This window comes from Polychytrium aggregatum (assembly GCF_025602895.1).
Source record: "Polychytrium aggregatum strain JEL109 chromosome Unknown BJ171scaffold_1, whole genome shotgun sequence".
Classification (NCBI taxonomy): Eukaryota; Fungi; Chytridiomycota; class Chytridiomycetes; order Polychytriales; genus Polychytrium; species Polychytrium aggregatum.
Window position 1 is genome coordinate 1074378 of NW_026516203.1, and position 19253 is coordinate 1093630.

The window sequence follows — 19253 nt, forward strand, 5'->3', positions numbered from 1 at the left end:
GCGAGGGCAGCCGTCCTGGCTTTGCCGGCGTTTTGTCTTCGCAACATCCGGCCGCCGCGCCTTGGATCAGGACCACATCCCCAAGCATCCCAGCGATCGGCAGCACGCTCGAGAGCCTCGCCCTCGTATTCGCAAACCATCACCCACCCACGCTTCCGCTGCCCATGAACGACACATTCGAGAAGCTGAGGATCCGCCTCGATAAACACACCGACGGCCTCATGGAGCCCGACAAAGCCGGCAGGATCCTGGCCAAGGTCGAGAGCTTCCGAGCCCAGATCGAAATGGAGAAGGTGATAGTCGACAAGCCGATCGGTAGGATGCACTGTGTTCTCACGGCCGCGGCATGCGATGCCGGTGCCTTCTGCACGCTGCGTCTTATCCACCCTACCCCCCACAACGTCTGCCTCCTAACGGCCATTCGGATCCGGTCTGCGCTCGTGCCATCCAGACGGATGTGTTTTTGCCTTTGTGCTGCCTCCGCAGCTGCCCCTGCCGCACGATGGCTATGGCTGGATGGACGAAGAGACCTCTGTGCGAGTTCAATTCGAGGCCGGCAAAGTATGTTTCCCGATCGTGGCTTCTCTGCTTGTCTTGATCGCAGTCCAGCTCGTTGCGCATGCTCACAGCCCGCCCACTCGCCCGCTGTGTTTCAACAGGAAGTCGAAGTCTTTTCCAGACGCCACGGCTTTGGAATCGAAGATCGCATCACATCGATGTACGTTGCTGCCGTTCAAAGCTCCTCTATCCACAGCTGCCGGGATGACACCGTCTCGCCACGCCGCTCCCGCGGCGGCAGCGACATACTGATTTCAACCTCCATGATGCCTCCCGGACTTGAATGGACAGGTCGCGCCGCCGGTTTCGTCTGATCATCAACGGAGTGCATTCCAATCTCCAACTCTTGCACTACTCAAAGGCTCCAGCGGGTGAGAAATCGATGTGGCAGGCTCCATGGATGTCAATGCGGGTGTCCGCAATCCTGCCACCACTGACTCGGGCTCGATCATTCTCTCTCCCTCCCTCTCTGTTGGTGAAACTCGTGGGTGTGTCTCGCTATTGGATATTGGTGCGCCTTTGGATGGACAACAGGTATCCCAGTCACCGGTGCCGCCTATGCCAGTCCTCGGCTTCCCAGCCATTTTCCAATGTCGGCTGTCCATAACCCCCTGGATCTTGCTCGGCGGAACCACGAGGCGCAAGCGGCCCTGCAGAGACGAATCAAGGTAAGGAGGGGAATGATGTAGTCGACACACAGCTCAAGAAGCCCAGGTCATGCCGGCGAAACCTGGCTGAGATATTCCTGAGTTCGAGTTGCCCGTACCCGGTCAAAGCTCTGGCCACCTCCTTACCACTCATGTCGATGCACCGGACACCCAGACAAGGCCACTGCCCACTGCAGCGGGAGCAAAATCGAGCGACGATCTGAAGCATCAACCCGAGCTGGACAAGGCATCACTTACAAGCGTGTCTCTGCAGCGATACAAACGCAACCATGAGCTCCTCGAGATGATCTTTTCGCCCTACCCAGTTGGTAAATAGCGCTTTCCACGTCATGTTTGAAGCGATAGATTCGCGCGCTTGGATGCTGCGTCATGGAGCTCCGCACGAAGAAGTCCAGTTTGCTGTTGCCGAAGCTGACCACAGATTGCTTTGCTCTTGCCAGAACACTTCCAAGGAATCACCACTGCCCCGCTTGTGGCACCCGCCGACTATCAGAGCAAAAAGGTACATTTGCGCGCGGTTGACGAATCGACGCAATGACAGGTGTTTGGATCATTTCGTCTTTTATACTAAGGATTGGTCGAGGTTCCGCATCCTGCCATGGTGATGACTTTGGGTTCTCATATACTGCATGTGGCTGTCAATCGATTGCTCCCCTCCCTGAAACTCACGGCAATCCAGGCCAAGATCGACGGCGAGTTGGCAAAACTAAAGACAGCCCACTCTGAGCACATTCAAAAGATCCACAGAGAATCGCGAAGCTTCTGGAACTATATGGATCGCATCAAGAACAGCCAGAGCATTGAGGTACCCAGCACAGCTTTGCAGACGCACACCAGCACTCACGGACTCTTTTGACAGTGCCCGCTCACGGATGCCTCACACTCCACACTCCACACCTCACACCAGGACTTGGAGAAGTACGAATCTCAAGCTCTCAAGGAGTTTGGTATCAACAAGAAGCCACACAGACCAGTGATACAGCGCCAACTGCCATCGTCGTAAAACACACTGTCCCGTCGGCGATCCTCTCGAGCTTCTCAGTATACAGCCCCCCCCCCTCCACGTTTCCGCAGCTCCGTTCTGGGGCCGAGGCCGTATGGGAGGCCAACCAAGGATCGTGCGCAGAAATATATCATTGATAGGATACAGATGGCAATGGTGAAAAGAGAGAAAGATGAACAAATGTGGCTCGGCCTGTCACCGAGTTCGTTGCAGGAATCAAACAAGCCGGAGCTCACCCCACCAACAAACACTGTCGTGAGTAGTGAGTGGGGCAAAAGGTGGGTGTCAGAGGGCTGGCTGCTCGGCGCGTGATGATGTTTGTCGATGAGAGTTGTGTAATGCCCGTTGCTGGCTGAGGGGAATTGTTTGTCAAGCGCAGGAAAACAGAGCATATGCCTCACACGAGTCATTGAGGAGAATCGTTCAGGCGGATGCCGATGCCGATGCACGACCGACAGGATGGAGGTTATAGAGTTGTGGACAAAGCCGGGCAGATGAGAGGTAGCCACATTGGAGCGCTTCGAGGGCACCGCCGTTGCTATCTAGAGTTCGTGATCAGCTTCGCAAATAAATAGTTTGGAACGAAGGCGGCAGGCAGCAGGCGGCAGGTTATTTGAGGTCGCCCTCGTGGACGGACTGCGGAATGGAGTCGAGCGAATCGGGAGCATAAGATTCGGACGATAATAGGCTCATGTTCGTCGATCGGGTGACGCGAATGTCGCAAAGAGACGGGTGGCTGAGGGTGGATGCGAGCCCGGCCCAGTGGTTTCTGGTCCTGGTGCTTGGGATATCTGCATCTTTTCGGCCACTCTTGGACGACTCTGAGGTTTTGCGGGATCCGCTGCCGCGACCTGTGCCGCGACGATTGCTGTACTGGGAAAGATTGTCCGGTATATCGACCGAGCCCGCAGCGAACGAAAACTTGCGCCCCGAAGCCATCTGGTCGCCGCGGTTGGGCGTGGTTGGGACGAGATTGGACCACTTGACTCGATTGACATGCAGAATGTCCACGAGCTGACTGAATGACGGAAAGCAGTCTGCCAGAGCTTCATAGAAGGGACGCACGATGATATCGCTAAAGTCAATGCTTTGCTGCGACTGTGACTTTGGATCGGGGCTGGCTGTCGCCGTCACGGGAAGTCCTCGACGCATCTCTTCGTCGGCTTGATTCTGGAACTCTCGGGTGATGCTGTCCGACCAGTACTTGCACACCCGGTAGGGGCGAGCCGGATTGCTAATGTCTATGCAGGAGGCGGCAGCACAGGGAGATGTTAGCACGTTGACAGGCGGGCCACCGGCTGCCGTGGCGAGCGATTTGTCAAGGCCCGCCATTCGGCGATGGCCGACCTCTCGCTGTTCTGTAATAGCACTCGCTATGACTCTCAGTATCGTGTCGCCATAGGGGAGCTGCAAACAAGCTGGCATTCTGCATCATCGGACGGGTCCACTCGATCGAAATCGCTTCCGCCAGGGATACGCCCACTTTAAGTATCGTCGCCTGGCCATGACTGCATGGAGACCTACCAGCAGCATGAAGCAGGATTGAGATCATGTCGAGTCGGTCGGTGGCATTCATGTCTTGGAGGGATGGCTCGCGCGCTGGAGAAGTAAACCAGGTCTCCTCTTCGTTGTGGATGCTCTTTACCGGAGACGTGGGTGCGGAGACTGCCTCTATCGCCTGGTTGTTGAGAGACTGATCGTTGTCCAGAGCAAGATCTGCCGAAGTGCGCTTGTCCCGGCAGGCGTCCTCGGGCGCGCCTTCCTTGCGGCACTGAGAGGTTGGGGTGGAGTCAAAGTCGCTGATATCTGTTGTTTCTTCGGGCTGCTTGTCGATCAGCTTGGAAAGGAGAGTAAAGTGCTTCGACATGTCGGTCGAGAGGATGGCCTCGACAACGATTCGCGTCATGGGGTTTGGCTGGCTCGCATCGTCTGGATCGATTCGTTCGGGAGAGAGATTCAGCTTCCTCAAGACCGGATGCTTGTGGAGAAGAAACTCAGCATGGTCGAGCGAGAAGTTTTCGAGGACAGAGACGTTGTTGTATCTCTTTGCCAAATCGGTCTGGGCGTTTATCTGGACGGGATTATGTTGTGGATGGAGGGTCAGCGGGATCGTGCCGTCGGGGATCGGATGTGGTCGCCGTCAGCATGCCCGCAGTCCTCGGAGCAGCGCTAGCTGGGACAACAATCCCAGGGAGCTACTGTTGCTGAGCAGGCCCGACGCTCTTGGCACGTATAGCCACTGCTTGCTGACCTGAAAGAGGTTGTTGAGACCTGGATGGAGAATGTCGTGAGTCAGGGCGGCAATCAGCAGCGCGTTGATCTCCAGCTTGGTGAATCCAATAGCATCGGCGAGGCCCAGGTCGGTGAGCATGAAGAAAAGCGTGTAGAGCACATCGACGGCATGATGGAACGAGTGATATGGGTTTGCCTTGTATCCCTTCTCGACATCGACGAGCTGCAGTCGCGGCGGTGACGATGGTGGGAGCGATAGTGTGTCGTTAGCTCACATGCGTGGCTCCTTGCGATGCATCACCGACCAGCATCCACCAGGGAGCAAACTTGAGCGGCGCTGTGCGGCTGCCACGCGAACGAGGCCGACGAGACATACAAAGTGGATGAATTCGGCGAGAAGGACGGGGTCGGAAGGGATCAGGTCGAGCTTCAGAAATAGGCCCAGGAGCAGCTTGGCGAAAGCCGGGTCGGTAAATGCCGACTTGGGTTAGCTCGATGGACGAGACGATCTGTCGCAGCGTCGCAGATGGCCCAGACTCACTCTCGACCTACCCCTTGCAGCTGGGGCGATGTCCACTCCCAGACGGCGAAATCCAGCCCCAGCCCGGCCAGCTCGTTATCCAAAAAATCGCCGGCGATACGCTCGATGGTCGACAGTTCGATCGGAGTGATGAGTGTTTCTGCGGATCGCGGTGCGAGAGAAAAGGAGGAGCCCATCACGGAGGAGACTGGGGTATACCCAAGTGCGATGAGGGCCGAGCGATCTACGGTGACTCGCCGAAGATTCAGCGACGACACCGAGAACGAGTTGGAGATGCTCTGGTCAAGCCCGGGACTCAGGAAGAACCGCTTTGAGAACATGGCGTGGGGCGAGCGGCGATGATGATGGAAGTGGCGTTGACGGGGATAAAATGAAGCGGCGGACCTTCGGGATGGAGACTGACGCGGGTTCGACAGTCAGACGCTCGAAAGTGAGAGAGCCGCAGAAGACGAGCGGCGAGGTATCAAAAGCCGGCACGATCCAGCTTGCGACCCCGGCAGCGATGCAGATTGGACGCCGGCGTTGGCGAGTGTGCAGCCCAGCCGATGCCTATCGGGGATGGGTGGGTCTGGATCGATGAAGAGACGGCGACGAGCGAGGGAGAGCGAGAGAGAGCGAGAGAACGAGGGTGGCGCGGCGTGGCGGTGCACTCGCACTCGACCCGCACTCGACCCGACTCGACCCGACTCGATCCGCATTCGATCTGATAATCTGGCGGAGTTCCAAGTGTCGGCGCCGGGTGTCACCGTCGCACAGATGCCGTTTCAGGCTCATCTCTCTCGGGGCGTGCTCTCGGCAGCTCTCGGCAGCTCTCGGCAGCTCTCGGCTACGGCTCGCTGCGCGCTGCTCGAATCTCAGCGTCATCGCCCACCCTTCCGCGTGCCTGCTTTCGGAGGTTCAGCCTGTCTCGACCCGGGCCGCCAACATCGGGTATAAAGCGTGCGCCATTTCTTTTTCCGGCTCTGCTTTTTTCGCTCTTGCTCTTGCTCCTCCGCCCCACAGTCGGTCGTCCCCCCCCCACACACTCCCGATCTCGTCCCTCGCCCGCTCACGACCATCTCGCCATGTCGTCCAAGGAATGGAACGTGCCTGCCTCTCTCGTCAGCAAGCGCACCAAGAATCCCATCCGCGCCATCGTCGACCACCTCAAGGTCGTTCCCAACAAGGAGAAGCATTTCATCTCGCTCGCCCTCGGTAAGCATGGCGACATGGTCGTTTTTGATTGCACGATCTCCACTGCGACGCCGTATCCTCGGTGTCAGCCACACGGCTCGCCCAAGGCTTCGCGGCCGTTCCTGGCCCAGTATCGGTGCGGGTCCCCTCTGCACAGACGCTTTCGTGGTTGGTAGCTGACACCAATGCCGCTCTCCCCGCAGGTGACCCCACAACCTTTGGCAACTTCAAACTGGAGGAGAGGTGCTCTGTCGTGCCTGTGCCGCAACCAGTCGAATCGGCCTGGCCGAGGTCCCGATGTGGTCGATATAGACTCGATTGATGTCAATGGGATCAGCGCGATCAATGCGGCCAATGGGAACGATGCGACCGATGTGATCGATGCGATCCATGGGCGTACCAGCGATTCAGATGGGCTAACCCGGTTTTGTTCATCCAGTTGCGTCGATGCCGTCAAGTCTCATCTTTTGAGCTACAAGGTGGCTATTGCGTATCCACCCTTCCTCCCTGCAGTTCAACGATGCTGCTTCTGTTCTGGTGGCTCTGGATCGCGCCTCTGTCATCAACGTCCTCACAGATCCGTCCTTTTGTCTCCAGGCCAACGGCTATCCCCCTTCCATTGGGTACCCCCAGGCTCGTGAAGCCCTCGCCAAGCACTATACCACCCCCGAAGCCCCGTTGACTGCCAACGTGAGTGAGCTGGTCATGCCTATCCCGGCGACAGTGATTCGGTGGATATTGAGTAGCACTACCGCAGCACTGTGGCTCAATCCCATGGTTCAATCGCTGACTTGGAGTGTAGCTGGCAATGCACAAGGTGGGACGGGATTTGAGCTCATCCGTATCGAATCGATTTCCTTTCCAAATATAGGACGTTGTCATCGGCAGTGGGTACGTTATTGTTGCATCTGTGCTATCTCCCGATTGAATCATGAGCCACGGGCTGTATCTGACCCACCATCGTGCTTGGCCGTTTAGATGCAGCGATGCCTTGAATCTTTGCATCGGTAGGTGTCGATAGGCAGCATCAGCACCCTCTGTGGCGAATCCCCGCTGTGCGTGTATAGACTCTAAATACCTGCTTCCAATCGGAATCAACAGGCGCCATCGCCAACGAAGGACAGAACATCCTCCTCCCATGTCCCGGCTTCTCTCTCTATGAGGTACATATCCAACGATATTCCTATGAACATTGCTCTCGCCACTGCTGTTTGCCACAACTGACGTTGATACATGTCCGTTGTTTGCAGACCCTTGCCAGTTCCAAAGGTACAGAAATGGCTTCAATTGGGCCATTCCACCGTGTGCAAAAGTGTTTTTTGTTGCTGGACACTCGGTCTGTCCTGGGATGCCTTCGCTGACTTCGTTGAACATCACAACTTCGGAAACAAAGGCATCGAGTGTCGCTTCTACAACCTGCTGGTAGGATAGACTGTTCCATATTGTGATCGTGATACATCCCGTGACAAATGGGACTTGGAGGAGCCTGTATCTTGTCCACGATTTTGACCGATTGCATTATTTGGTTGCGCCTCGATCGCCCCAGCCGGGAAAATCCTGGGAGATTGATGTCCCCCACCTGGAGAGCCTGATCGACAAAAACACAGCCGCTATTTTGATCAACAACCCCAGGTTTGTGGACTGTCGCGACTTGCAACAAGACAGGCATCTGTATTCCCTTCCCTTTCCCTCCCTCCCGATGACCCTTCACTTCCCTTCGCTTCCCTTCCTTTCCCTCTCGATGACCCTTCGCTCAGTCTCGACTCCTGCTCACCCTCGATCCCTCGTTGACGCACGACTTTGAACTTTCCACAGCAACCCTTGTGGCTCTGTGTACAAAAAATCCCATTTGCTCGAGATTTTGTCTGGTGAGTATTTCCGCTGCGACGCTTTGGTGCCGTTGCCGAGACATAGTCGCTAAACCAAAAGTGGCTGACTTTGCTCCATCTAGTCTGCGACAAGCACAAGATCCCTCTCATCTCTGAGTATGTTGTGCTACTCGATCGGCGTGCCTCATGACTGGGAGGTAGTGGTTGCATGACGCTCAGGACTGATACCACGATGCTCTGGACAGTGAAATCTACGCCGACATGGCCTTTGAAGGACACGAGTTCATTCCCATCGGTAAGAGTTCTCTCGTTGCTTAGTCCCATCGCCGACCTACGCATCGAGCACCGATCATCCTTGTACCGTTTGAGGCGCTGTTCTCACCAACGTTTGCTGTCCCAGCCACTCTGACCAAGACCGTGCCTGTGCTGACCTGTGGTGGTCTGGCCAAGAAGTTCCTCGTTCCTGGCTGGTGTGTATTCGACAACGATGCCGTACTCGTCCTGCACATGTCACAAGGGCCCCGGTTGGCATGACGGCCAATCGATACTCATGTCTCACTCATTGGCTCGGCACTTGATGTTGCCATTTCTTTCACCGACTCGGCACCCGATTCACAATTCGTGTTCATTCGAATAGGCGTGTTGGTATGCTGTCAGTCTCGCTGCTCCTCTGCCCGTGTTCTGCTGCTGTCCTGCCTCTGCACCACATCGCCTGCCCTCGGATGTGCTGATCGCTTCCCTCTGGCCTGCAGGATGGGTCTTGATCCATGACCGCAACAACATCTTCCATGAGGTAATTATACCGCCAGCCATCGACTTTGGCAGCACAGGATTATCGCGTGGTCACCTAGATTCAGCATAGCAAGTTGAGCAGGCGCCATGGTTTGCACCAAGAAACTGATCCCATTGCAACGCTAGATTCGCCAAGGAATCGTCAGCCTCTCTCAGCTTACTCTCGGAGCCAACTCGCTCAGTATGTCTTCCCCACCTCCTTCTCCGTTGCACGATTTCCTGGCCTCTGCACCCTGCTCACGGCAATTTTTGGATCCGAGCGACGGTCGCCCACCTCACTAATCACGGTCCGTCCCGACCTCAGTCACTGCCTCCATCCCCGACTTGCTGAACGCACCCAAGGAGTTTTATCAGGCCACGATGGCCCAGCTTGAGGTAGCGCGGTCTCTCCACTCGGCTAGCAGCTAAGCGTGAGGGGATAGCGAAAGTGCGATTTTTGATCATGCTCTCACTCCATATATTGGTGGCGCTTCCGTACACTCTAGGCCAACGCTCGTGTCAGCAAGGAGCTCCTGAGCAACATCCCTGGCTTGGTTCCTGTCTTCCCCCAGGGCGCCATGTACCTTATGGTGGGTTGTTGCATATACTGCTGCTTGATGGTTGCGCACTGTCGCCAAGCCTTCCGGAAGAATGCAAAGCCGATCTCGGCGACTCTGAATCGCTCGTCAAGTGCTGTTACGCCGATGAACGGCGCCGCGCTCTGCGCCTGACACTGGATGTGTGCCACGTTTCTGCAGGTCGAGATCCAGCTCGATCAGTTCCGCGATATCACCAGCGACCTTGACTTTGTTGAGAAGCTTGCTGGCGAGGAGTCGGTCCTCTGTCTCCCTGGAAAGGTCAGTGGTCCGTCCAGCGATGCTCGTCTCCGCATGATGATCGCTACTATTGCCGCCACAGAATCTGCTTGGCCAAAGGCTCACTGTTTCATGCGCCTTCCCCCCCCCGACAGTGCTTCCGATGCCCCAAGCCCTTCATTCGAATTGTCTTCACCCCTCCCAAGGACCAGCTTGCTATTGCCTACCAGCGCATCCGCGAGTTCTGCAAGCGCCATCACATTTGAGCACACGATCTCAAGGCTCGCCCACCCCATCAATACAAACATGTTCAGACAATATCGACGCCTTCCCTATGAGAGATAGCACCGATTCTTGCTGCCCTTTCGGCCTGCAGTCCAGCGGCACTGTCGCCGTGCGTGATCGTTTCTTGGGGCAGCATCTTTGAATTCATTGAGGGGACATGCTTCGGGGAGTCGCTGTGGCGGCGTGTGGCTGAGCCCCCGTGAGCAGTCACGTGTACACACAATTCATTTCCGGCTGGCATTTGTCAGTCCCCTGGCCGGTTCTCTTCTTCCACCCACATCGCCCAGCGCTGCTGATCCCAACACTCCCAGCCAAAGCCAGCCCGGCCCAAACCGAACCCCCGACCCGACAGTGCCTGTCTGCGGCCTCTTTGTCGGCTGAGCTCCCGTTCTCTGCCGAGCACCTTCAGCTTCAATCTCAGTCTCTGACAGCATCTTGCCCTTTTGCGCCATTTTGCCGACCTGTCCGACACCGACGCCGACGCCGACACCGACGCCGGTATCAACGCTGAGCACTGTCGACTCTGTCCAACCGATTACTCTTCGTAACCCCACTTCGTTGCGAGTCACGCCGACGTCGCCATGAGCCATCCCGAGCGATCCTACCACGACTCCAGCCGCCATCATCCTTACGAGCATGCTTCGAACCGAGGATATCCGAACGCCTCCAATCCAGAGCCTGGCTATCCACCTACCCAACACGATGCCTTCAATCCACGCCCATCTCGAGGTGCTAGTGCTACTGCCGGTGGCAGCGGCCGGGGCAGAGGTGCCCCTCGCGGTCGAGGAGGTGCTCCCATCGGCGCACGACCAGGCGGACCTGCCCGTGGCCCGCTTGGTCGCCGTGGTCCTGGGCCAGCCGCTCACCTCCACCACGATGGCCTCAACGCGGATGATCGCCAATATGGTAAGAAATCTATACCTTCCTCTGGAGGGAACCGTGTGCGAGGAGCCACCGGGAGGCGCTCGTGCTGGCACCTTGTTTGGCCATTGATCATCGGTGCCGATTGCTGCCCTCACGATTCGACTCCTGGCCAAGGCCGAGGGGTCTTCAGTTGAGTGGGTCATCGTTGCTTCTTCCTTTCGAGTGTCCTTTTTCGAGCGTCTTGTGATGGTGGTGGTGGTGGTGATGGTGGTGAGGATGGGATGATGGGTACCCCAGCACTCTGGTTTGAGGCTTGCCGACTCCTGGCACCTTGGGATTCGTTATCTGGGCGGTCCAGACACAAGGCTTCGCCAGTTCACTCTCTCCGCTTGCAAGTCAAGTCGCATGGATGAACCGCAGTCAAGCTCTTAGTGCTGGTGATGCATGAATTTTGGGCAGAAGAGCTTGCCCGCATAAGTCAGCCGCCCGCGATACGTTACGAGGCGAATGCCAGGTCCTTGGACGACACCTTCAACATTTTAGGGGCTGAGGGAAGGGAAGAAATACTGGAGCGGTTTGCGACGAATGCTCCATTGCCACCACCCTCCCTTGCAGCACAGTTCGGTATCGACTCTCAGTTGCTGCGAGTAATGGTTGTTATTCCTGAGATGCAATCAGCTGGATCCGTGGCGTCTCGTTCAGGACGCTCTGAGCGCACCATCTTTGGTTGGGCTGCACCGAACTATTGGTATCAAATGAGTCTATGAAGTCGAGCGGCAAAGTCAGACCGATCAAAGCCAAGCGATATGGATCAAAGTCGTGGATGCATTTTGGATTGAATGCGGGCGCATTGGCGCTTGCGATGCGCAACAGGCGCTCGGATCAGCGAATGGCAACTGATTCTCGAGCCTCAGGCGCAGATGCATGCGGCTGGTGAATTCGTCGGCAGCCTCAAAGTTGCCCAATAATGATCGATGGATCATCAGTGGATGATCAATGGATGGACGAATGATCAGTGGATGGACGGATGATCAGTGGATGAACGGATGAGCTTTGACTCGGAAGCGGCTTCTCTGGGTCGATGCATAGTGGCATTGGCGACACTCGACAGTCTGGAGATCACTCGCTCACGACCAGCCACCGACGTTGGATAGCAGTCCACGAGCTCTCTTCCTGTTGAGAGAGTGACCTTGTCCCCTGTGCCCCCAAATTACTGGCTCTGCATTTGTTTTTTGTTCGAAGGTTATCGCTTTGGGCGGGTTTGAAACGACTCGATGTCATTCGAGGTGACAGGGATCGTGAGGAGCGGCATTTTCTATCGGTGATCAATGGAAGACAGAGCCGCTTCCGACCCTGGACCCAGGGACCGGGGCCGTGGGACGCGCATTCCGTAGACTTATCTCCGCCGCTCGCTCCGTGGGCTCTGTTTTGCAATCGATTCTTTTCCAGGCGGACCCATAGATGAACGTGGTGGTAAGGGTGAGCGAATGCCAACCAGGGCTTATGACGAAGAGTTTCTGCTCTCGCGAAGAAAGAAAGAGCACCCTTGCCGCACGCTCTTTGTGCGCAACATTGCATACGACACCAAGGGGAAAGAGATCACCGACCTCTTTAAGGGCTATGGCGAGATCAAGTCCGTCTTTGATCTGATCTCGTCGCGCGGCATGATCTTCATTACCTTTGTGAGTTTCAGGCTCCTTCTGACTGTTGTCGCTGTGGCGCCACGCCTGATCGAGCCTTGGCTGGAGCAGATACCGACACTTGGTGAAGCATCGGCATCAGCCATCTGATCATACGTCGAAGTTGCATTCGGTAGAGCCGGTCGCCATCAGGTCCGGGCCGTGCCTCCTGTGATTGGCTCCGGTATGAGCTCAGCGGAGTTGATTGTTCTGACCGTGGGACTCTGCCCCCCCCCCACTTTAGTACGACCTGAGGGACTCTGAAAGAGCCAAGGGCGAGCTCCAAGACACATTTTTCCGAGATCGCCAGGTGACCTTTCTGCAAGAGGCTCTGACAGATCGCCTGTGGCCGCGGCGTGGTGGTGATGCATTTCCCATAGCCTGCTGCCCGTCCACTGAGGAGCCAAGCGCCCTGGATGAGCTCGGACGACAGGCGTTGTTAATTTTGCCCTCGTTGCATCATTGGTGCTTGAACCGAACATATGCCAGATCGATATCCACTTTTCGCTGCCCAAGGAGAGCGATCTCAAGGCGGCCGATGCTGGCCCGGACAAGAACCAGGTATGGTGTTCAACCAGATTGGGAGCGACAACGCCGGCTCACCCCTCGCGGACCTGTGTTACTCGAATCTACTTGTAGATCTGCTGTAGTTGCTTGACATTGTTATCGCAGCTGCTCGATGCACCGCCGTTGCCTACTGAACATAATCCCGCTCGCCGCGCAGGCCACGATCGTGATCAGCCTTGTGGGTGGTTCGCAGCCGTCGTTGAGCATTGAGGAAATCCATGCCCTCTTTGGCAAGTACGGCGATATCAAGGAAGTCCGAGCGCACGCCGGCCAAAATAGGTACAAGGAAATCTGCCCTGCGCACCCGGAGCTGCAAAGTGGCCGGTGCTTGGGTTGTGAGTTGTATTGCCAAGGACTACGACACAAAGTGTGATCGGGCTACCTGTCCACTGAAACAACTCCCGTGCCTCTCTCCCGCACAGCACCCCGGGGGCCAAGGCTATCGAGTTTTTCAATAGCCAGCACTGCGAGAATGCCTTCAAGGCCCTTGCCAACGAGAGTTATCGCAGTGGACGGCTGCATCTCGAATATGTCTGGGATTTGATTCCAACCACGTAAGCAGCCTATGGCCGACTTGGAGCACACCCGTGGTTTGCTTGACTCGCAAGACCGTCGTATCAACGCGACTGACATTTCATCCATCAACTTTTGGACTTTATCCGCCCCCCCCCTCTCCGACTTGATTGACAATTGCAATCTAGTCGTCGCTCAGGACAATTCAGCGAGCTCGGTGGCCACGGAGACGATCGTTTTCGCGCCCAGACACGCAATGACCGGACCGACCTCCGTGCTGACCATCGTGCTGCTCCTCAGTCATTTGGAGGCGATGCCAACGGTGGTCCAAGCAATGGCAGTGGCCCTGCTTCAGTGCACTCGGATCGACATCATAATGGATATGGCTCTGATCGCCGCGGTCCCCCCACAAACACCTGGCCTGTAATCGGTAAGGAGGAGCGGTTGACAGCACGACTCCAATGCATTTCGTCGGTACGGGCCATTCAGGAGTGGAGCCGTATCAATGACCAGAATTCAGAGCACTAACGCACTGCGGAATCACACAGGTAACTCGGTAGATGACCAGGAATACGATCCTGTCCGTGGCACGGTAAGTGCCGTGGTGTATGTGGGCTGTTGAGTGGCTGTTTCTTGCGGGGGCTTCTATTGACCTTGCATATTGCGATCGCGCATTCAGACACTTCCGCCGCTCCCATCCCAAGCGCCGGTGAATGATCAAGCATCACTCCTGGCGATGCTTTTGCAGCAGCAGCAGCAGCAGCAGCATCAACAGCAGCATCAACAGTATCCTATCACGAGTGGAGTCAGGCCGACCATGCTGCCAGCCCAGCCTTTTCCCACTGTCAGTCCAATGAACCCGATAAACCCTATCGCTGCAACATCTATGACGGCGCCTCCACTCGGGCCGGTTGTCAGTGTTCCTGGAGCTGTAGGAGCAACGCCAGCTCCATCCTCCAACCTCCTTGGGCTCGGCACGATGGATCAAAACTCAGTGCTACAAGTTCTCGCTCTCGCCCAATATTTGGTATGTGCGCGGGATGTTGAATCTCAAAGCTCCACAGCTCTTCCAAAGAGTGTTGTTCATTGCTTTGTCGTTGAGATGAATAGGGCATGGAGATCGTGGTCTGGTCCACATCAATATGCGGTACTCTAACTTGCTCTCTCTCAAATATTACAACATGCAGCAACAGCAACAGCAACAGCAACAGCAACAGCAACAGCAACAGCAACAGCAACAGCAACAGCAACAGCAACAGCAACAGCAACAGCAACAGCAACAGCAACAGCAACAGCAACAGCAACAGCAACAGCAGCAACATCAGCAACAGCACGCCCTCCAGCAGCTCCAAGCATTACAGCAGTCCGGACCGCAGTCATTCCAGCCATCGAATCAGTCTCTGCAGAGCTTGCTGCAGTCGATTCAGCAGCTTCCAGGCGGCCAGCTGTCCAAATCCACGCACATCGGCACCTTGCCACTACAAAGCACGGGTCAGAGTCCGACCCCTGGCTATACTCCGCCCGGGAGCTTGCAGCCTCCCCCTCTGCAATTCCAGATTGCTCAGCTTCTTCAACACCAACAGACCCTGGGCAAGCCACAGCTGATGGTTGATGCTGGCACTGGTGCCGGTGCCGGTGTCGCTGCCAGCACAGATCCGCGTCTGAGGTCGTTCTCCCAAATGGCAAGCGCACTCCCTGGACGGACAAGTGCGGCAGGAGCTGGGCCAAGCTATGCACCTGTGCCTCCAAACGTGGACAGCGGACTGAACACTCGGTACCACGGCGCCCAATCGAAAGCGCCGCCCTCTGGGACGTACACACATCCCTCGCATCAGCGCTACTACGGATGATTGACTGGCTGGATCAGATTGCATGTGGATGAAGACTATACAGGACGGGTTTGGCGGCTGGCGTTGCCTCGCTGCATCGCCTGCAAGCTCAATACAGTGACTCGATGCTCGACTGTTGGACTGTTGGACTGTTGGACTGTTCGATCCGTTCGATCTGCTCGATCTGTCACGCATCGAAAGGGCAGGGGGAGGCGGTGGAGACACGCCATTGGCCGGCTCCGTCGCCGCGTTGAGTGGCCAGGCGCGGTCGCACGGCGGCGGAGCCTGGGCCTGGCCGACCAACGGCAGCGCTCCAGCTCACTGGCGCTGGGAGGCGGCTGTGCACGGCTGTGGCTGCCGTGCAGTCTGTGTGTGCGGTGCCCTGTGCTGTGCTGCCGACAGCGTCGGCCGCTCTCGGCACCAGCACGTTCGGGCCGCACACACGACAGCGCCTGCGCAGCACCCCGTGCGGGCTTGCTTCTGCGGCGGCAGGCGCGCCCGCGGCGTTTCCTTTTTGGGCGGCGGCCGGCGCGGGCCAATCGCCGTGCGTCCTGCCCTGGCTCAGCGCGCCGCGGCCCCAGTCTTTCCGCCCTTACAGTGCGCGCTGTTTGTGCTGGATTGCTGGCTCTGTGCTGGCTCTGCTCTGGCTCTGCTCTAGCTCTGTGCTGCCTCCTGGTCGCTGCATCTTCGGCTCTTGGCCTCGGCTTCCCAGGCCTCTGCATCTTGGTCCCCCTCGTCCCTCGGCCTCTGGAACCTGGTCCCTCGCTCGGGCTCCCGTCCATCTCCCATTCCGCCCCGTCGTCTCGGCTTGCTCCCCGTTCCCCGTGTTCGCGAGACGAGCCCGCCTCCCCCCTGCTGGCCGTGTCGGTTCCTCGCCACGCCATCACCAGGCCGCCTTCCCGCTCCACCTGGCATCGCTCGTCCGTGCATCCTTCCACGTCTGCGTCTTTTGCATTGCAAAAGCTGCATCGTTCCCGGCCTCTCTCACGGGCCCATTGGTTTTCGAGCTGCCGTGCAAGTCCACACAGATTCAGTAAGTACCTCGCAGCCTCAGCACCGCCGATCATGGGCTCGTCATTTCCGCACTGTCGACGGCAGCGTCTGCAATCCCGACGGCCCTGCTCCAATCCGCGACATGTCAACCCGTATCGATTGCCGATCGCCCCGGCCTCCGGGCTGCTCTCGTTCAAAATCGGTTGCGATCCCGATGGTGTCCCGCATTGGCATCCCTCGCTCAACTCGCTAATGCTGCCCTTGGATTCCAGGATCATCCATCGCTCTCGTCGAGCCCACCAAACCGTCGTCCGACATCGACATGCTCTTTCCCACCCAAGATCAAGCCACATACACTTCTCTCCTGTGCATGACATCACTGATGGGCTCAGAGGACTACGCCAGCTGCTTCAAAAGCTCTTCGACACAGCCGGCCACGCACTCGCCGTCGTCGCCCCACCCGACTCTCCTTCCCGCCCCGTCTCCGTTCCCATCATGGATACAAGATCTCAACGACCCCAATGATTCTTCTGCCCCTGGGCTGATTGCACCGCCCTCCCTCTCCGAAGCGAGCTATCTGCTGTCGTCTCCTGGCTGGGAACACGAATGGGACTCGCTATCGATGGGGCTGGCCCCTCGCTCCGATGCTTGCACCTTGTCCCAGTCGAGTCCGCCGCCATCATCGCCTTCGTGCTCGCCGCCAGGCTCGTTCTCTGCGCCGCTTGGCGGGCACTATGGTGGAGCAACATGTCTGGACGTTTCGGAGCTTTTCGGATCCGATATGCTCTATCCGTTCCAAGAGCTCAAGGTCGAGAACCTCCCGTCGATAGGGTGGGTACTGTCCTTGCGCCTGCCACTGCCATTATCTTTCCCTCTTGGGTGCACGCATTTTTCATCCGTGTCCATAGGAGCAATCTTCGCTGACTTGTTTCCGCCAACGACACAGCGAGCACCGGATCGACGACGAGTGCTCATCCGACCACACCCACGACTCCGACTCCACCAAGTCACTCGACTCTGACACGGTCTGCAGCAGTCCCTCGGATTCTCGCCCGAGGGATTTGACCAAGTTCGGTCTCTCTGGCCTCCCGACACCTCCGCCCTTTGACGACCATGATATCTTTGACGCCATGTACGATTCAGACGAAGAAGCCTTGACCCCCGCCAGCTCCGCGCCATTCTCAAATCTCCAATGCATCTCGGCCGATGAGTCCGATGATCTCGAGGCGGAGCTGGCATCAACCCGGCCATGCATGAGTCTTGCCGGCCGCGATTGCGCCTGCTGCGAGCCAGACCCAGACGGCCTTTCTGCTTGCGGTGCTGAGGCATTCCGTTTGCCCGGATCAGGCGACGAAGCTGCTGGCAAATCATCTGTGCTGTGTAGTCCCCGGCGGACGCTACGGCCCACCATCTACGAGTCTTTCTCACAATCCAGCATTGACTGGTGCCGCTACGTATGTATCCATTTCTGTCATGTGCTCCGTCGCTGGGTCAGGAGACGTGCATTCAGGGCGAACCCCCATCCACACAGTGCTGCGTTTGTTGGACACAACCTGCGCCTCTTTACTGATCGCAAATCCTGCTTCTGACGGCCGCTCGACCCGAATCGCGTCCGCCTCTCCAGTGTGGAGTGACCCAGTATGCCCAGACTGCAGCCTTCCGCCCCGGCCCATGGGGCAAGCGTACACTTTGCAAGTAAGTCTCTCTCTCTTCAACGCACGCCTCCTGCTTCCTCGCTTTATCGTCGCCCGCTGCCGGCCTGCCCCATGTCTCCCTTGGTTAGATCACCTTTGCGGCCAACGCTCTTACCCTTTTATTTGACGAATTGCTGGTGCTGCTGTTTGGATCTCTTCCCAGCAAGCACGGATGCGACTATAAGGGCTACGGCTATATCGAGAAGGAGCCTCGACTGAACCTAAGCTCGTTTGCACACGAGGCCATTGAGGAGCGCTGCCGGCCGATTCTGCAAGATTACTGCTCCGTCTGTTTTGGAAACGACTCTCGCAACTCGAACATGATCATTCAGTGCGATGGCTGCCCCCGTGCCTATCATGAATATTGCTATGCTGGTGATATCCCGAAGAATATCGGTAAGGAGTGGCGGATATCCTTCTCCTGCGACGGATGATTCGTCCCGATCCTCCCGCCCAAACGGCAACTGCGCTTTCGTGCCCGTGTGGCTGCAGTGCAGAGCCGTGGATGTGATGCAGAGCCGTGATGTGATGCGGATCCATACACCTTGCAAGCCGATTCCACATTGCTGACATAGTCGCTGACATTAGGATCAGGCACAGCACCATGGTACTGCGAGGAAGCATGTCGAAGGCATCCCCAGAGTGGAACCATCAGTGAGTATATATCCTTCAACAGCATGGGCGGAGCCGGCTTTTGGCCGTGGATCGACAAACAGCGCCGCTGCGCAACACTGCAGATGTTGTTTTCTCACATCCGATCTCTGATCCTCACAATCTTGAAAGAAGTCGAGCTGCCGAAGCGGAATCTGCCGTTCATGAAGATTGTGGGTCGATCATCGTCCGCCCTGCGCTCTGCTGCTCGATCAAATACCCGTAAGAGTGCCAAGGCAAAGAGTCAAAAGTGATCTCGAGAGGCGCCTCTACCCATCATTCTGAAACTTTGAAGTCGGTGCATAATGACGCGAGGACAAGCCTGTATGACGGCCAGCTGTCGCTTCCTGAATATAAGCATGCGCGGTCATCGGCCACCATGATCATCCACAAGTCACCGATCCCCATCACAGTCCCAGTGCGATTGCCCATGGATTTGTTCCATGGCGAGTGCGCGGTGATCTCCATACTTGCCGCACTCCGACGCCATCGCAGCCCAGGGCGTACCCGCGAAATTCAACGTCCACCAGCACTCTGGTGAGCTTGTCCATAAGCCCAGATCAAGCAGCGGCAGCAGCAGCATTGGCA

The 19253-nt window shown here is 57.1% G+C and overlaps 5 protein-coding genes across 5 annotated transcripts; 4 read left to right on the forward strand and 1 right to left on the reverse strand.

Moving 5' to 3' along the window:
* The first annotated feature begins 59 nt into the window (after positions 1 to 59).
* Positions 60 to 2371, forward strand: BJ171DRAFT_485104 (uncharacterized protein). Its single transcript, XM_053109086.1, has 9 exons — positions 60 to 315; positions 452 to 561; positions 660 to 718; positions 850 to 929; positions 1093 to 1226; positions 1381 to 1534; positions 1667 to 1728; positions 1906 to 2031; positions 2134 to 2371. The coding sequence occupies exons 1-9, from the start codon at positions 165 to 167 to the stop codon at positions 2227 to 2229; spliced, it is 972 nt and encodes a 323-aa protein (XP_052971894.1). The 5' UTR covers positions 60 to 164; the 3' UTR covers positions 2230 to 2371.
* Positions 2372 to 5540, reverse strand: BJ171DRAFT_485105 (uncharacterized protein). Its single transcript, XM_053109087.1, has 5 exons — positions 5014 to 5540; positions 4838 to 4912; positions 4481 to 4684; positions 3754 to 4300; positions 2372 to 3470 (listed from the first exon to the last, which is right to left on the reverse strand). Exons 1-5 carry the CDS (start codon positions 5320 to 5322, stop codon positions 2839 to 2841), a joined length of 1767 nt encoding a protein of 588 aa, XP_052971895.1. The 5' UTR covers positions 5323 to 5540; the 3' UTR covers positions 2372 to 2838.
* Positions 5541 to 5983: 443 nt separating this feature from the next.
* Positions 5984 to 9987, forward strand: BJ171DRAFT_594833 (pyridoxal phosphate-dependent transferase). Its single transcript, XM_053114553.1, has 20 exons — positions 5984 to 6196; positions 6379 to 6418; positions 6615 to 6654; positions 6773 to 6865; positions 7047 to 7066; positions 7154 to 7182; positions 7277 to 7338; positions 7426 to 7444; positions 7569 to 7597; positions 7722 to 7807; positions 7991 to 8043; positions 8127 to 8160; positions 8250 to 8299; positions 8405 to 8481; positions 8756 to 8797; positions 8923 to 8977; positions 9101 to 9171; positions 9282 to 9365; positions 9534 to 9632; positions 9746 to 9987. The coding sequence occupies exons 1-20, from the start codon at positions 6067 to 6069 to the stop codon at positions 9854 to 9856; spliced, it is 1224 nt and encodes a 407-aa protein (XP_052971896.1). The 5' UTR covers positions 5984 to 6066; the 3' UTR covers positions 9857 to 9987.
* A 179-nt stretch (positions 9988 to 10166) lies between these two features.
* Positions 10167 to 15464, forward strand: BJ171DRAFT_7979 (uncharacterized protein). The gene is made up of 10 exons (XM_053115892.1): positions 10167 to 10781; positions 12189 to 12421; positions 12663 to 12728; positions 12908 to 12979; positions 13143 to 13264; positions 13408 to 13539; positions 13687 to 13928; positions 14047 to 14090; positions 14178 to 14525; positions 14794 to 15464. Exons 1-10 carry the CDS (start codon positions 10457 to 10459, stop codon positions 15346 to 15348), a joined length of 2139 nt encoding a protein of 712 aa, XP_052971897.1. The 5' UTR covers positions 10167 to 10456; the 3' UTR covers positions 15349 to 15464.
* Positions 15465 to 16515: 1051 nt separating this feature from the next.
* On the forward strand, positions 16516 to 19056 carry BJ171DRAFT_8020 (uncharacterized protein). The gene is made up of 6 exons (XM_053115893.1): positions 16516 to 17151; positions 17267 to 17774; positions 17945 to 18015; positions 18178 to 18410; positions 18603 to 18668; positions 18798 to 19056. The coding sequence occupies exons 1-6, from the start codon at positions 16643 to 16645 to the stop codon at positions 18917 to 18919; spliced, it is 1509 nt and encodes a 502-aa protein (XP_052971898.1). The 5' UTR covers positions 16516 to 16642; the 3' UTR covers positions 18920 to 19056.
* Positions 19057 to 19253: the final 197 nt, after the last annotated feature.

Bases quoted from the DNA above. Each gene is read 5' to 3' on its own strand.
- BJ171DRAFT_485104 (XM_053109086.1), top strand. From the start codon at position 165: ATGAACGACACATTCGAGAAGCTGAGGATCCGCCTCGATAAACACACC. The intron at 562-659 runs GTATGTTTCCCG...GTGTTTCAACAG, and splicing joins TTCAATTCGAGGCCGGCAAA to GAAGTCGAAGTCTTTTCCAG. The intron at 930-1,092 runs GTGAGAAATCGA...GATGGACAACAG, and splicing joins CTACTCAAAGGCTCCAGCGG to GTATCCCAGTCACCGGTGCC.
- BJ171DRAFT_485105 (XM_053109087.1), bottom strand. From the start codon at position 5,322: ATGTTCTCAAAGCGGTTCTTCCTGAGTCCCGGGCTTGACCAGAGCATC. The intron at 4,913-5,013 runs GTAGGTCGAGAG...GCTTTCGCCAAG, and splicing joins CATCGCCCCAGCTGCAAGGG to CTGCTCCTGGGCCTATTTCT. The intron at 4,301-4,480 runs GTCAGCAAGCAG...AATCCCGTCCAG, and splicing joins GTCTCAACAACCTCTTTCAG to ATAAACGCCCAGACCGATTT.
- BJ171DRAFT_594833 (XM_053114553.1), top strand. From the start codon at position 6,067: ATGTCGTCCAAGGAATGGAACGTGCCTGCCTCTCTCGTCAGCAAGCGC. The intron at 7,598-7,721 runs GTAGGATAGACT...CGATCGCCCCAG, and splicing joins GTCGCTTCTACAACCTGCTG to CCGGGAAAATCCTGGGAGAT. The intron at 9,633-9,745 runs GTCAGTGGTCCG...CCCCCCCGACAG, and splicing joins TCCTCTGTCTCCCTGGAAAG to TGCTTCCGATGCCCCAAGCC.
- BJ171DRAFT_7979 (XM_053115892.1), top strand. From the start codon at position 10,457: ATGAGCCATCCCGAGCGATCCTACCACGACTCCAGCCGCCATCATCCT. The intron at 12,422-12,662 runs GTGAGTTTCAGG...CCCCCACTTTAG, and splicing joins GCATGATCTTCATTACCTTT to TACGACCTGAGGGACTCTGA. The intron at 12,729-12,907 runs GTGACCTTTCTG...AACATATGCCAG, and splicing joins CATTTTTCCGAGATCGCCAG to ATCGATATCCACTTTTCGCT.
- BJ171DRAFT_8020 (XM_053115893.1), top strand. From the start codon at position 16,643: ATGCTCTTTCCCACCCAAGATCAAGCCACATACACTTCTCTCCTGTGC. The intron at 17,152-17,266 runs GTGGGTACTGTC...CCAACGACACAG, and splicing joins GAGAACCTCCCGTCGATAGG to CGAGCACCGGATCGACGACG. The intron at 18,669-18,797 runs GTGAGTATATAT...CAATCTTGAAAG, and splicing joins TCCCCAGAGTGGAACCATCA to AAGTCGAGCTGCCGAAGCGG.